General features: G+C 47.6%; 1 protein-coding gene across 1 annotated transcript in view; it reads left to right on the top strand.

The window, feature by feature from the left end:
* Positions 1-16,115, top strand: part of CALN1 (calneuron 1) — a 460,082-nt gene that overhangs the window by 290,977 nt on the left and 152,990 nt on the right. The window contains exon 5 of the mRNA XM_047779923.1: positions 10,248-10,360. Within this exon, the coding sequence (XP_047635879.1) occupies positions 10,248-10,360 (113 nt within the window). The remainder of the gene's footprint in view (positions 1-10,247; positions 10,361-16,115) is intronic.

Raw genomic sequence — 16,115 nt, 5'->3', positions numbered from 1 at the left:
TACCACTTCTTGGCAGGTGCTGCAGCCCCCTTTCCAAGAGTGCAGCCTGCACAGGCCACCAGTTTTATTTTCCATCTGCTTCACTGGGGTTGCAGTTGGTAAACATTTCCCCAGATTTTTTTCAAGCGATCGATGGATATCACAGCTTTTAGAACTTCTGGGATGATTTTGGTCTTTTTCTAGTTTCATGGACTCTTCAATGGGAAGTTGAATGAAGACACATGAGAAATTATCTTCATTCTCTGTTTCTTTGTCCAGCCACACCCATGGCGTGCAGAAGTTTTGGCTCAAGAACTGAACCCGTGTCACAGCAGCAACCCAAACCACTATGGTAACAATGCTGGATCCTTAACTTGCTGTGCCATTTTCATTCTTTTTCTTCTTCTTTTTTTTTATATTTGATACATTTATACTTCAAAATGATTACCAGTGTAGCATTAGCTAACAGCTCCATCATGTCACACAATCCTTTTTTCTAGTGTTGGGAACAATTAAGATCTGGTCTCATGGGAATTCCTATCGTGGCTCAATGGTTAATGAATCTGACTAGGAACCATGAGGTTGTGGGTTCAATCCCTGGCCTTGCTCAGTGGGTTAAGGATCCAGTGTTGCCGTGAGCTGCGGTGTAGGTCACAGACACGGCTCAGATCTGGCGTTGCTGTGGCTCTGGTGGAGGCCGGCAGCTACAGCTCTGATTGGACCCCTAGCCTGGGCACCTCCATACGCCGCGGGTGCAGCCCTAAAAAGACAAAAAAAAAAAAAAGATCTGGTCTCTTAGCAAGTTTAATGTGTATAATTCAGTTTTAGTGGCTACAATCACTTTAGTGTCTAGATCTCCAGGACTTATTTCTCAGCTGATCGTTAAGTCTGTACCCTTCAGCAGCAGCATCCAGCTCAATAACAAAACAAACAAACAAACAATCAGATTAGAACATGAACAGAGGAACTAAATAGACATTTTTCCAAGGAAGACATCCAGATGGCCCCCAGTTGTGTGAAAAGGTACCCAATAACTTCCTTCTTCTTAATCCTAAAGTCAAGATTATTCCACAGTCATTGCATCCCTTTTCTCCTAACTTACTGCCTCCTGACCATATTTCAGATCAGAATTTTTAAGTCAAAACAGTTCTCTGAAGGTTAGAAATGACCTTGCAGCTGTTGGAGTAGAAGGCGAGTTTGGTGCTAGGTCTGCCTTGTCTTGACAGATTCTTTTCTGCATGGATCCCTGAGGGAGACTTGTGCACAAGAGCGCTAGGCATAAGAAATAAATGCCCCTTTATATGCAGCCTTGTTCATGGCCTGTGTCCTTATTTTGCAGAAAATAAGACAAGAGGTAGGCTGGCGGGACTTACTCTGACCAGACCAAGCTCGGAGGAACCTACGGTGTGGAGGAGAAACATTACCGGGGGAAGGGTCCCAGCCCTGAGCATGGACTATGCACATCTCCAAAGGGCCAGCCCTGTTGATTTGCCCCTGCTCCTATTCGGAGGAGAAATAAGAGTGGGCAGTGACAGTGCTAGGAGGTGCCACCAGTCTCCAACAACCCCACCTTCACCCCCATGCTGCCTTGACTTTCTGGGTCTCCTGGGGCCAACTGATATTTCCCATTTGAATGTAAAGTGGACGTAAAAGCATCTTTTCTATATCCGTTATTCTGGGGTTTAGAATAAATGTAAAAACTCTGCTTAATGTTCAGCTTCCCTGGGAAACAGGCTTCCTGGGATGCTGAGTGGCTGGAGGCAGATGCATGGCCTGGGTTGTCTGGGTCTCCATTCTGCTTTGACCAACAGAGTGAGGACAGGGCAGTTCAGAAACTGGGAACTAGGGACACTTGAGGTATGTATAGTTCTGTGAGCAGAAGCAGGGGATGAAGAGACTGTGCTGGGCCTTGCAGAATAATGGCCGAGCCGTGGCGCGGCACAGTTTAGCCTCTGAGGTCCAGGCAGACTCTCCCTTGTGTCCCCAGCAGCTGTGAGATCTGTATTAGGGACTCTGAACCATGGGAAGCTGTGCATCTCTTCCTGTTCTAGGTATCCGTGTTGATCTCTATAGATTCCTATGGCCTTGGCCCAATGACTCCAGAATTCCAATGAAGTTAGAAATGGGTGCAGAAAAGAGTTCATGCAACAGGCATTAACTCTTAGAAAGTCCTGCTTGCAAGGTTAGCTCAGGCCTTGGGGAGGGTCCCCATCATTCCTAAAAGCTAAGAGTGACTTACTGTGCCAAAGTTGTTCATGCAATACGGTTTATGTTAAGGACCTGCTTTCCTTCTGGGAGTCTTGAATTTTAGTCCATGCCAGGTACAGAGTGCCTATGTGACCAACCATCGATAAATACCTTAGACAATGGGACTCTACTGAGTTCTTCTGATGGACAGGAGTTCACGTATGTTGCCACTCCTCATTGCTGGCAGAGGTACGCAAGTCCTGTTGACTCCTCTGGGAGAGAATTCTGGACACTTGTGCCTGGTTTCCTCCAGACTTCACCCCAGGCACCTTTTCCCTTTGACAACTGTGCTTTCTAATCTTTCACAGCAGTAAACCATAGCCATGAGTAGGACCCTAGGCTGAGTCCTGGGCATCTCATAGCGAACCATTGAACTTGAAGGTGGGTCTTGAGATCCGTCCAGTAGAGAGCTCAGAGATCAGGGTGTGATCCCTCTATTGTGTATCCTACTTGGGAAGAGCTGTAGACCCCTTCCGAGCCCATCTTATGCACAAATTCAGGTGCTGCTGTTGGGGCAGGGGTGTGGTTTTGGCCATCACTACTCCCAGGTGTAGTCATCATTCATTCAACGCCTTTTCTCCTGCTTGGTCCTCAGCGTTCCTGGAGACGGACCACCAGCCCCTTATTGCATCTTGGTCTCCCTTGTTATCTAGGGCAGCCCTCTCTTTCTTGGTTCTCCTCTTAGACTCTTTCTTTCAGGTGCTCTTCTCCTGCCTCTTACATAGACTAACAGCTTATCAGAATGGCACTCTTAAATCTCAATTTTAGGCTCCAAACCATAGGATCAGTGCAAAGAGGAGTCCAGTTTCCCAGGAGCTCATCATTCTTCTCTACCTTGATGTGTTAGGCAGCTTGGGCTGCTGTAGTAAAACACCACAGCTGACGTGGCTCACACAATGGAATACTACTCAGCCATAAAAAAGGACGAAACAATGCCTTTTGCAGCAACATGGATGGAACTAGAGACTCTCATACTGAGTGAAGTAAGTCAGAAAGAGAAAGACAAATGCCATTTGATATCACTTATATCTGGAATCTAATAGATGGCACAAATGAACCTTGCCACAGAAAAGAAACTCATGGACTTGGAGAACAGACTTGTGGCTGCCCAGGGGGAGGGGGAGGGGGAGGGAGGGGGAGGGATTGGGAGCTTGGGGTTAACAGATGCAGACTATTGCTTTTGGAATGGATTAACAATGAGATCCTGCTGTGTAGCACTGAGAACTGCGTCTAGGTACTTAACAACACAACACGATAATGGGAGAAAAAATTGTGTATACATGTATGTGTAACTGGGTTCCCATGCTGTACAGTGGGGGGAATAAAAGTGTGTTGGCAGAAATAACAATAAAATATAAATTTAAAAAATAAATTGAATTATAAATGTAAAAACATCAACTACCACAACAAACACCAGAACTCTATTTCTCTCACTTCCAGGGACTGGAAATCCAAGACCAAGGTCATGTCAGGGTTGGTTTCTTATAGGAGCTTGTTCCTCGGCTTGCAGATGGCTGCCTTCCCGCTGTGCCCTTCCACTGTGCTTGCACTCCTGGCGTCTCTTCCTCTCCTTACAAGGACACCAGCCTTATTGGATTAGGGCCCCACCCCTGTGACCTCATTTAACCTTAATTACTTCTTTCAGACCTCAGTCTCCAAATCCAGGCACATTGGGGGTTAGGGCTTCAACGGATGAATTTTTCAGGGACCCAGTTCGGTCCCTCACACTTGATAAGAGCTTGAAGTTGAAGCATTAATTAGGCAGAGGAGTTTCATCGGATGACGCCTAGTGGTGGGCGATGCTCTTAACTGCCTGCATCAGGGGCACGCAGGGCTGATTGCCTCCTGCTCTCTTCCCGCAGGAACCCTCGATCCAGAGGGAGGGAAGGGTGGTTGCTGCTCCCGGCCATCCTCCGTCCTTCCTGGTGTCCCCGCATTGTCCAGGCTGCTCACCTCACCTCCCCTTTCAGCTTGATCAAACCTTCCTTCTCTTAAGGGCTCACTGCCCATCCACGGAGAGTTTCCAAATTGGAGCCTTTCCTCCGCCCTAGCTCAGTGCTTTTAGGTCAGCCGTAGCCCCCGCTTGATTCTGTCCTGGGTGATGGATTGCATCCTCCCAGAAGGTAAGCCTGTGTCTCTTTACCTCTCCTGCCTACTCATCTGCTCCTTTGCGGGTGTGCTTTTGGAATTGAGTCAATTAATTCAAATGGAGTCCTAGGCGGACATTTCTGCTTCCTCCTCATCTGTCTCCTTGTGATCTTTCCCAGCCCATCATCCCCTCCTCCCCCCCCCCCCCCGCCCCCGTATAGGCCTTTCCTTCCTTTTATTTTGTAGGGATTTTTATTTTTATTTTACCTCTTGTGAAAGTTTCAGCTGGTTGGTCTTAACGAATGCGGTGCCGTCCTGGCCCTCCCGTGGCTCCCTGCCCTCGTTCAAGTTCATTACTCTGACTTACTAGCAGTGGGAAGCAATCAGAGGCAATCCTGGGCAGGTTAGCTTCCTGCACGTCTTGCTAAGTGGATCATGATATTTGGAAGCTTGTGGAGGGGGAATGAGGCCTCGTAGAAATGAATTTCCTTCTTTCGCTCTGCGTGTACTTGCTTGCTCAAGATTTGTGACACAACTTAACCAAATGAAGTTTTTGCATTCAGAAAATTCTGTGCAAGGCGGCAGGCCTGGAAAGATGTCCACTTTGTCTTTAGGGGATGTGTGAACGCAGAATGCCAGCCTGATGCCACCCTGCCAGGCGCAGGCCTCATTCATCAGACCCATTCTTTTTCTGGCGGGGGAAGGGAAGAGGTTTCAGATGCCTGGAAGGTTATATGCGAGAGACCTGGAGCCTCTGAGAACTGACCGTCCAAAGAGAACTTCTGCCCTCACTGCAGGCAGAAGGGCCATTTGGAGAACAAATAGCTTTCATTTGCAGTAATGGTCATTTGCATTAATGCCCCCAAAAGCCATCCTCCCAAATCCCCACTGAATTCCTTCCTGAATAGCCATAGAGGGAAATGTACTATACTGTCAGACTTTGAAGAGAGGTATGAACCTGGGCCAGGAATTAGGCTGGGGCCTCTGACACAGATGGAGGCTTTGCAGCACGGAGCTTAACCTCGGGGGGTTCCAAGCTGATCCCTGTTGCTGGCGCATCCTAGCTGCCTGGCCTTGACCTTCTTACGTCTAACTTCTTCTTGCTGAAGTCTTCTCATGATGAAAATGTGGACAGGCAGGAGCGATTCATCGTGTTGGGGAGAATCAAACAAGGCAATAAATGTAAGGCCTTGAGTTCAATGTCTGGCACATAGGACGTGTGAAATCGATATTTCCCATTACTTACTGTCACTCTTTTAAATGCTTAAGAAAGACCTCTAGCCGCTGACCTGAGGCCCAACAGCGAGACAAAAGAGCAACCTGGATTTCTGCGGGCCGCTGTGTGCCGGGCAGCCATAGCACTCCCCGGCCAGGGAATGCTGGGGTCAGGGGAGGAGAGTTCCCGATGGAGCCAGATATCACCTGGCCTACTGAGGCAGCCACAGCACAAGCAGACTGCTGGGCTTGCCATCCCAGCTCTGCACCCCTGTGTGAGCTTCTGCAAGTTACTCAGCCTCTCTGTGCCTCAGTTTTCTCATCTGTGAAATGGACCACTGGCAGGCTTAAATGAACGAGGGTGCAGTGATTTCCTGACCTCTTTATTTATTTATTTTTATTTTGGCTGTGCCCACAGCATGCAGAAGTTCCCTGGCCAGGGACTGGACCTGTGCCACAGCAGTGACCTGGGCTACGCCAGTGACAATGCCGGATCCTTAACCACCAGACCACCAGGGAGCTCCAAATGTAGCGATTTCTTTAAATGATGCCTCTGCCTTGTGAATGCTCAGTGTTAAGAGCATCATCAGACTTCCCAGACCTTGCTTTGGCCTGGGGGTGGCTTTAGTGGAAGGGACTAAGTGAAAAGCCCCTCTCAGAGTGTGTGTGTCTGAGTTCTCCTGGAATGGATGGAGTGAGGGGGTGGGGACGTGGGGGCTAGACTTCTGGAAGCAGCATGGATAGCTGGTGGGGTGTTCCCAGGGCTGTTTTTCCTTTACTCCAGGATCTGCCATAGGAGCTCTTCCTCAGTCTAAATCTGAATAGAACCCTGGCTGGCTGGCAGGACTCATGTCAAACTGTGTGTCAGAGGGAGGAGTGTATGTTTTACCAAAAGGCTGCAGAACATGTACAGTCTACACAGCTACTCAGGAGCCAGGACCCAGATGGTCCTAAGAGAGAGAGAGAGAGATGGTAAGGGGCCCCGCTCTAAAAATAATTAGAAATAACTCCAGCTATGAGCTTGAAGGACTCTCCCTTTACTCAATGATAGTAAAAAAGGGGGGGGGGGGTGAAGAATCACATTTGACCAATAAAAATCTGAAGTCCAAATGTCTGCTGCTAAATAACTAGAAGCAAGTCCTCCAGTGAACCAGACCTCTCCTCTGAGCAGCAGAAGGTCTCTGCCAAGCCACCTGTGTCACAGCTGGCATGGCCCATGGGGTCCTGAGCTTCCCCTCTGGCCAAGGATTTGAGTCAGGCAGAAGCTGCTGCCTTCACTGAGGCAGGATGTCATTTGCAGCATCATTTCTGCTCATCCGCTTTGGGCTTGGTGTTCTCAGCCAAGCACACCTCTGAGCACTGCCTGATGACTCTACCCAGAATTCCATGTGGACCCTTGAAACATACCAGTTCCGGGTGCTGCTCTCCCGTCACCTGGGGAGTGGGGGGAGGTTTGGGGGAGGTAGAGATGCTTTCCCTCCTCCTGACCAGAAGGTAGATTGTTTAAAGACAGTCTTGTTCTGGAGTTCCCTTGTGGTGCAGCTGGTGAAGGATCTGGTGTTGTCTCTGCAGTAGTTTGGGTTGCTGCTGTGGCTCAGGTTCAGTCTCTGGTCCGGGAACTTCCACATGCTGTGGGTGCAGCCAAAAAAGAAAAAAAAAAAAATGACAGCTTGGTTCTCCAGGCTGAGAAGCAGGTGTTCTGCTATGTCCCTATGGACCAGCTCCCAAGCAAGAGCTTGCAGTGCCCACTGCACCATGGCCAGGGGCTTGTGTGACTCAGCCTGGTGGACCTATTTTAGTTAAGGTCTCATGAGGTCTTCATAAAAAAAAAAAATGATCCATGGGGAGTTCCCGTCGTGGCTCATTGGTAACGAACCCAACTAGTATCCATGAGGATGTGGGTTCAATCCCTGGCCTTGTTCAATGGGTTAAAGATCCAGCATTGCCTTGAGCAGTAGTGGTGTAGGTCACAGACCCACCTTGGATCCCGTGTTGCTGTGGCTCTGGCGTAGGCCAGCAGCTACAGTCTTGATTTGACCCCTCGCCTGGGAACTTCCATATGCTTCAGGTGCGGCCCTAAAACAAAAGCCAAAAAAACAAAAAAATGATCCACACCCTTGGGCTTCGACACCTTGATGAACTGTTGGACCTCACTATGGGTGACAGACGGTTGGGATCATGCGCACTGCTCAGAGACCAGCCCCAGAGGGAGGGCACGGGGAAGGAGAACCATGGAACTTGGGGCATCATGCAGGCCGGTGTTCCTCAAACAGCTTCCTTTTCCTCCTTCTCCTCCTGGCACTCCCCACTCAGGTGCCTTTTAAGACACGTGTTTCCCTAGCTGCCCCAACCCTGTGGCATTGTAATAGCACAGATACACTGTATGTGTATCTGTTTATGTACTGTGGCCCTAGGAGGACGACAGGCCATTATAACATCTCAGATTTTTTTTTTTTTTTTTGGTCCCCTAAGAATCACTTTTCATCTCAGCGAAGGTGACACTTCCTCTCTTGAGAATACATGTTCCACTCTGAGACTTCTTGGCATCCAGAGCCAGCTGTGACTGGTGGGGGCTGCTTGGGGTGAGCAGTGGGTTCGTGTGTGTATCTAACAGGTGTGGCTGTCTGAGGCTGGGAGCCATGTGGTGCTGGCTCAGGGTGAATGCCAGCAAGACTCGGCTACTCTCATCTTCCTCCAGCTTCCACCGTTCCACTTTCACAAATACAGGATGACTTATCTTTGGGCAGAATCTTGGTCTGCACTTAAGATAATTTTCTTGCTTTGTCTTTTCCTTCGAAGGTGAAGTTATTAGGTGAAAAGGAACCAGCATGCTACAGCATCTGGAATACTACTTGCCAAAATCCAGGATGAGCATGTGAGGGGTGCTTAGGAGAGCCCACCTCTTCTTCATACTCCTGCCAGCATTGAGCAGTTTTCTTTTAGTTGTGTTGACTGACTTGAAAGGCAAGATGGTAACTCACTGTCACCTGAATTAGCCTCCTTCTGAGGACCAGCCAGAGTGAAATTTTAGATCCTTTCTCCTTGTTGAATGAGAGGTCCATCCATTTCCTCTCAGTAGGCTGTTGACTGCCCCACCCTATTTGGTGGGTCAGTCTTACGTTTCCCACTGCCTTCTCATGCCTCTACTATCCTCTGGGAAGTTTATCTAAAACTATTCTGGCATCTGTTCCTGGACTGGCTTTTCCAAAGTATTGATATCTTGACGGTGGTATCTACTTGGCTTTTGGCAATAGGTTTGCAGTGAAGGTTCTGAAAGGCAGCTGCACTCTGGGAGTGGATCAGTGGATCCGCACTTCAGCAAACTTGTGTGTAGACACCTGGGCTGTCTTCACAGGCTGGGTCCAAGATGTGGTGAACTCATGGTGGAAACATCCTCTTGAGCAGTCCTAAGGGTGCAGCATGGCACACTGATGAGTCACTGAGTCTCAGACAAAGTGAAGGTCTGCTTTTGTCCATGGTGGCTCAAGGTCACCTTTTGGTCAGTGTCAGCTCTAGCATAAAAGATTTCAACGTATGCTGACCTGAGCAAAGAGAAAAAACAGCAAGAGACATCATTCATTCTATAAGTGGATCTTAGGTACCCACCATGCCGTTGAATATAAAGAAGTTTCAAACTGGGTCCCTGACCTTGCAGAGCTCACAGTTCAGGTGGGAGACAGGTGTGTGAATTCGTGGCTGAGATAAAGGGTGATAAGTTCTAAAATAGATGGGCATGAAATGAATAGGAGAGACAGAAAAAAGTTTGCCAACTCTATCTAGTGAGATGAGGAAGATTCAAGAAGGAAACAAAAAGAACAACATCCGACTTAAGCTTCATCTTAGAGGATGCGTTGGTGTTTACCAGATTGACAAATGGGGAAAGCATCCTGGATGGAGGGAAGCGCATGGGCAGAGGCGTGGAGCTCTGAAACACAGGGCATTTTGTGCAGAAGTGGGGAGCCAAAGGTGTGGAAAGGAACAGTGGGACTTGAAAACTATCCTGAGGCGATTTCCTTATTTTTGGTCAAAGACACCATTAAAGTTGATAAAGCACGATCAGATATTTTTGGGGGGGAGTAAACGCAACAGTATGGAAGAGAGTATGGAGGTGAAAATGTGAAGGTAAGAGCCATTTTGCTAGTACATTATACACTATATTACATTTTACTGGTAACATTGTATTTATAATGAGGAATATTCCTTCTTGGAAGGGTTTTCCCACCAAGGTCTTTTTGGAAAGGAACTAGCAATTGCATTAGCAAAGAAGGTATAGCAGCCACAGGTATTTAAGAAGTGAAGTTAGTAAGACTGAATGACTGAATTTATGTGTGCTTGACAAAGGTGAAGGAAGAGAAGGGTGAAGCTGTAATTTCTGTCCTGTACAGCTAAGAAATTTAAGGTCCAGGAGGTACAGCAGGTGTGTGATTGTGGCCATTTCAGCAGGAGGTGCTGGTTAGGCATTTAGATAGAAATGCTGACAAGTGATTAGGAATATGTGGTGTTGGAGGTACTATGAGTTGCCAATTTCTTATATATATATATATATATATTTTTTTTTTTTTTTTGGTGTTTTGAGAATGTTGCACAGTTTTCAATAATGGTTCTAGCCCTTCATTGATTGAGGTCATGCCAAGGAGAAAAGCGTGGAGATGTTTATTTCATTGGGTGCAGGAGGTCAATTTCAATTACTTTCAACTCATATTTATATCTTCTTTCAGGGGATGGCCAGGTGGATTTTGACGAATTCATGACAATTCTTGGCCCCAAACTGGTGTCTTCAGAAGGTCGCGATGGTTTTCTTGGAAACACAATAGACAGCATATTCTGGCAGGTGAGTAAGAATTTTTTGAAAGATTACCTTGACAGTAAACATGCTTCTGGAACTAATGTTTGACTCTGAATTCTTGAGCTTCTGTTCAGCCTGCAAAGATCTCTTCCGGGCTCAGGTGACATACATTGCTTGAACTAGGAGTCTAAGTTAAGCTCCATGCTAGGTCCTCTGGACAAAGAATCAAAACTATAATCTTTTAATGCTTGGAGGAGTAAACTATATCCCTACTTGTTCACATATAAAAAATAGCTTTACATTTTGGAAAAATGAGATTCCTCCATCTCAGATTCACAAAAATCTTTTTCCTGGGGACACTTAGAAAGGACTTGTTGGTCTTACCTGAGCCCAGTTCTGTCCCTGGCTCTAGGAGCTCCTTGCCTGGAGGATGGCATGTTTGCCTTGTATGTTTGGATCTTGTCAGACCTCTTAATAGAACAGAATGGTTTCATCTAAACATGTGTATTTGATGCTTCTCAATTTGCTTCTGTTTCTAGCTTGTAAAAATCTCTTAGAAAGTTCCAGATATCTACTTTTGAATTATTAAGGAGCTATAAATCATTTTTATATTAACGCTTTAATCTGAAAATGTGACCATTATTTTGTGATTATGGAATTAGGGGAATGGCTCATCAATAATTTTTAAAACATGAGTTAAATAATTCATTAAGTTAAATTGAATTATTGTCTAGACATGTAAAACATCATTCAAACACAGTGTGCTTTCTTTCATTTCTTGTATTTTTTTCCTTAACCAAGGATACTTCTCCAGTCTAGATAAGGACTGCACTTGGCATGTATCTCTCTCCTTATGCTGCTACCCCTCTTGCCTATAACCAACAAGCCCTTACTTAGTAAGAACCTGTTCCTTGCCCCGTAGTCTTAACAGTCTCTGTGGGTTTTTCAAAAGACATTGAAGACACAGTCCTGGATTTTTAAGAATTTGGTTGGGGAAACACAGTGAAAAGGGAGAAAACAAAGAAGTGATTAATTGGTGAGATGGCTACTCCTTGCAGCCGGACTTCCTTGCTGTGGCGCCCTCAGCACCTAGCCCACTGTACTGCATAGACTTGTGGCCGTGACTTTCTGGCTCATTCTCGCCCAGCTCAGAGTGTGAGGACTAGCAAAGGAGAAAGACCATCCATGCACTCTTGATAGTCAGCCTCCTCTACTACCCACCCCCCATCTACCCATTCAGTGACAGTGTGAGAAAACTGTCCTCAGAACATCCAGAGCATCTGGTCCTTCTTGGAAAAAAAAAAAAAAAAAAAAAAGCTTATATTCCCAGCGCCTGAGTGATTTTTCAGGCGTAGAAGAAAGCGCCTGTATGTACACAAGGGGACTTGCCTGTGTACGTGTGCGTGTACATCTGGGTACGTGTGCGTTGACTTTGCCGCCGTGGTTGAGGATGGTATAGAGGAAGAGAGCAGCAGAAAGGCAGCTTTCTGCCTCTGGGTCTCCAGGCAGGGGATATTGATGGCAGGAGGTACTGATATTCCAGAAAGGAAAAGACCATCCATTTGAGACACTGGCATGACTTCCTATAAGGGACAAAATCAGTTTCCTGTGGAAGCAGACATCAAGGTACACTTGGAAGGCTGTACTAGCGATCTATTGTGGCATAATAGGTTATACCAAAGGCTAGTGACATAAAGCAGTAACTGTCGACTATCTCATAGTTTCTACAGGTCAGGAATGTCATAGCAGCTTAGCTGGGTGGCTCCGGCTTTTTAGGATCTTCGAGAGGTTACAGTCAGAAGGCTGACGGGGGCTGTGATCATCTGAAGGCTTGACTGGGGCTGGAGGCTGTGCTTTTCCAGGTGGCTCACTCATGTGGCCAGCAAGGTGATGCCGGCTGTTGGCCGGAGGCCTCAGGTCCTTGCCACATGGACCTCTCTATGGTGCTGCTTGAGTGTCCTCATGACATGGCAGCTGGCTTCCAGAAAAGCAAATGATCCAAGAGAGTCCCAAGCAGAGGCTGTGATGTCTTTTATGACCAGGCCCTGGAAGTCAGGCTCCATCATTTCTGCAATGTCCTCTTGGTTATTCAGGCCATCCCCACTGAACGAGGAGAGGACAACCTCCTGGTGAATACCTGGAGGCAGAGGTCATGGGGGGTGACCTTGGAGACGGGCTGCCATACAGGGGGATGAGTCTGTCCCTGGGCTTCAACTTGTGACCCGGCATTGCTGCCACAGCCTTTCGTTTTCTGCAGGCTTTGATTGCTTCCTACCGTGGAGGAAAGCTGTGACCAGGGTGGTTCTCTGTGTTCTGAGAAGTGATTTCCCCCCAGGCCCTAGGCTCATCTTGCTAACTCAGTCTGTTTTCCAGTGCTCGCGCCTCACTGGCATGCTAGCCTGCCGTGCCAAGGGTGGAATCAAATCAAGCGGGATTCTGCAAAAACAGCTATTTATCAGCTGATGCTCATCCCCAAAGTCACAAGCCCCCGGCTCTTGGCAGAAAATTTATATCAGCCTGTGAAGATCTCTTCCAGGCTCAGGTGACGTGTCAGTGAAGGTGGGGAGTGTAATTGGCTACAAACACAGCCTCCTTCCCAAGGAGGCTGATCTGGGGGCCACGCCCCAGACTCTCCATCCTCCCAAGGGTACTCCTCCCTCTGGGAGTGAGGCTTACAGATTTCCTGGCAGCCAGTTCTGAACCTCTCTCGTATGTAGCAAGTAATAATGGGGGTGAAATTCTTATTGTCTTCGTACCCCTCATTCATCAAAGTCCTGTGCATTTGCTGTTACTGCAGGGATATACTTGAGCAGGACTTGTGCAATTGTGTTTGAAATCAGCCTTAGGACTTGCTCTATATTAATGGCGAAGAGGAGGGGAGGGAGGGGCTGAGGGGGCCAGACTCCACATAGGGGGGGCTTTCACACTCAATGCTTCAGGTCCATTGCGACTGCAGAGAAGTGGGGTCCTCCATGTCCCTTTGCCCCGCCAGTCACTCGAACCACATACCATGAGGCCACTTGTGGCCAAGAATATGCCTTTAAGGCAGCAGATGCTCCTGAATGCCGAAGCACCTGCATCTCAGGTTCACCTGAGTCCCCAGGGCAGAGCCCCTCATCTTTTCTCCCCCTTGACCTCCAGCGCTGTGTGTGAGCTTGCAGACAGCACCACGGCAAAAATAATATTGAGCATCATGGGCAGTCATACAGCTCTGCCGATCTAGCCCAGGCTCCAGGCACACTGCTGTTAAACGCTTGCTCTTCTGGAGAGAGAGGGATGAGTCCTGCCTTAGCTAGGAGAGGGGCCATTGGTATCTTACAATCGGGACTGGTAGGTGTCAGTAAAATACCTCTGCTCCTTGGCTCACCTTTTATCTTATTCCCAAACTTCATTCATTAAGATCTCACTGATTTTTCTGGTTTAAGAACTGAAACATGAAGATTGAAGTAAACAGGAGTTCCTGTCGTGGCCCAGCAGGTTAAGAACCCGACATAGTGTCTGTGGGGATGCAGGTTCTATCCCTGGCCTCGCTCAGTGAGTTAAGGATCCAGCATTGTCGTAAGGTGAGGCGTAGATCCCAGATGCAGCTTGGATCCGGTATTGATGTGGCTATGGCGTGGGCTGGCAGCTGCAGCTCCTATTTGAACCCTTGCCTTAGGAATGTCCATATGCCATGGGTGCAGCCCTAAAAAGAAAAAAAATGAAGTGCATGGATCTGTTCATTGGATGTGTGGGAATGGGTCTGGGACTGGAGGTGGAGAAGTAAGACACTCGCCAGGCTCCCTAGTCTTTGTGCTTCAGGGTAAGCCTTCACTTGCGCATCTACAAGCCGGTCTCGTTATCCTAGCTAGTTTATCTCTCAGCTCTGCACCACGTCCAAGACACGGTAAGGGATCCTAACATAAATGCTGCTAGGCCACCCATCCCCATATTGGGTGCAGATCAAGGTCTGCTTGTCACTCTGACTTCGCCACCCACAGGCCCGCTCAGCCTCCTTTCCAGCTGTCCACGCCTCCCCAGCTGGTGGGATAACACACAGCAAATGAAAGCAGACACCTGCAGCTGCTCCCCAGGAGCCTCTCCAGGCTTGGCTTCTGTCCCTCCATCATTCCCACATTCTTACTCTGGCCTCATGTCTGCTCTGGTTTCCATTTCTGCTTTGGTCCTAGACTCTTTTTTTTTTTCCTTTCTTTTTTTCATTTGCTTTTTAGGGCAGGGCCCCACCCGAGGCATATGGAGGCTCCCAGGTTAGGGGTCAAATTGGAGCTACAGTGGCTGGCCTACTCCACAGGTATAGCAACACGGGATCCTTAACCCATGGAGCAAGGCCGGGAATAGAACATGTGTCCTTATGAATGCTAGTCAGATTCGTTAACCACTGAGCCACAATGGGACTAGACTCTTGATCTCTGTTCCCTGCTCTGATCAAGAGGCCAATCTTCCCAGTCGCAGGTCCCAGGCGTTTGCTTAGGACATTTTATGTGCCAGTCCCAGGGCCAGGGCTGAGATGGCCAGGGAGCAGGTTTAAAATTCTCCATGCAAGGGCCGTGGAGAGGACCTGCCAGACCATGTTCACCACATAGGAAAGAAGCACTGCACAAAGCCACAGGCCCAGTATGATCCCAAATCTGTCCTGCGTAAGAGAACTGGAAAGAAATGTATCAAAACATGGACAGGGATGTTTCATATGTGATAAGATGATACGTGATCATATCTTTCTGTATTTTTCAAAAGCTCAACCACAGGCACGCATTACTTTTATAATCGGGAAAGGACAATTAAAGGAAAGAAAACAGAGTCCCAGCTAGTGAGTTAGCTATTAAAGAGCTACAATTTTTTTCATCTCTAAAACGGTAGATTACCAGTCCCTTGAGGTGGACGGTTGAAAACTTGCAAGGAAAACAAGTGAAACAGAAGAAGTTCTATTCATTCCTATGCGGTATTGGGTCCAGGGGGCCAAGACCTAGAAAATTCCAGGACTTTGACGTCTGTCCTTTTAAGGATAACTTGCATCCCAGCAGGCAGCGCCTCTTCTCACATCCAATCTGGCACCAACAGGATTGTTCTCACCCCAATATTTTGTCAATGTGCCACTCTATCAGCGTCTCAGATCCCAAGCTGCTGTTCTGAATCATCTAGCGGAATCTAAATAGCTCTCAGCAGCCGTGCCCATCACAAGGCCCATAGATTGACAGCGAGCATTTGAATCCCCAAAGCGATGTCACCATCTGTGAAATATGGAGCTTGGAAAGCATGAGGGTCAGGAGCGGGTCTCAAAGTGGGGTCCCTGAACCAGGAGCATCAGCATCACCTCAGACTCGTGTCTGGACCCCACCCCCGAAACACTGAATCAGAAACTCCAGGGAGGGGCCAGCATCTGGGTGTCAGTCCGGGGGGGCTCTGATGCTCACTCAAGTCTGAGAGCCGCTAAGATTTCCATGATGCTGGCATGCGGGGTGGGCATCTGATCAGGCTTACCGGTCTGACTCCAGCTTCGGTATCTTGGGTTTTCTTTCATTTATCATGTTCATAAGTGTAATGGATCTTTATATAATAGTATAAGGTTTAACTGGTTTTAAAAGATGGAGAAAGTACATGTCAACATATAACTAATTGTCTAAGTAGGAAATGCCTTTCTTAAGCATTAAAGCAGTGCAAGACTCGTAAATAAAAACTATGAACTTAAAACGGTTAAGTTGAAAGAATATTTGAAAAAGTAATAGGAAAAATATGGCAATGGATACACTAAAGCGTATGTGAAGGGCATGTCTAAAACAACATGAGGAGCTCCTCTCGTGGC

Source organism: Phacochoerus africanus, chromosome 5 (genome assembly GCF_016906955.1).
Source record: "Phacochoerus africanus isolate WHEZ1 chromosome 5, ROS_Pafr_v1, whole genome shotgun sequence".
NCBI lineage: Eukaryota > Metazoa > Chordata > Mammalia > Artiodactyla > Suidae > Phacochoerus > Phacochoerus africanus.
Note: the sequence above shows the minus strand (reverse complement) of the source record. Positions and strands in the feature narration are given on the sequence as shown.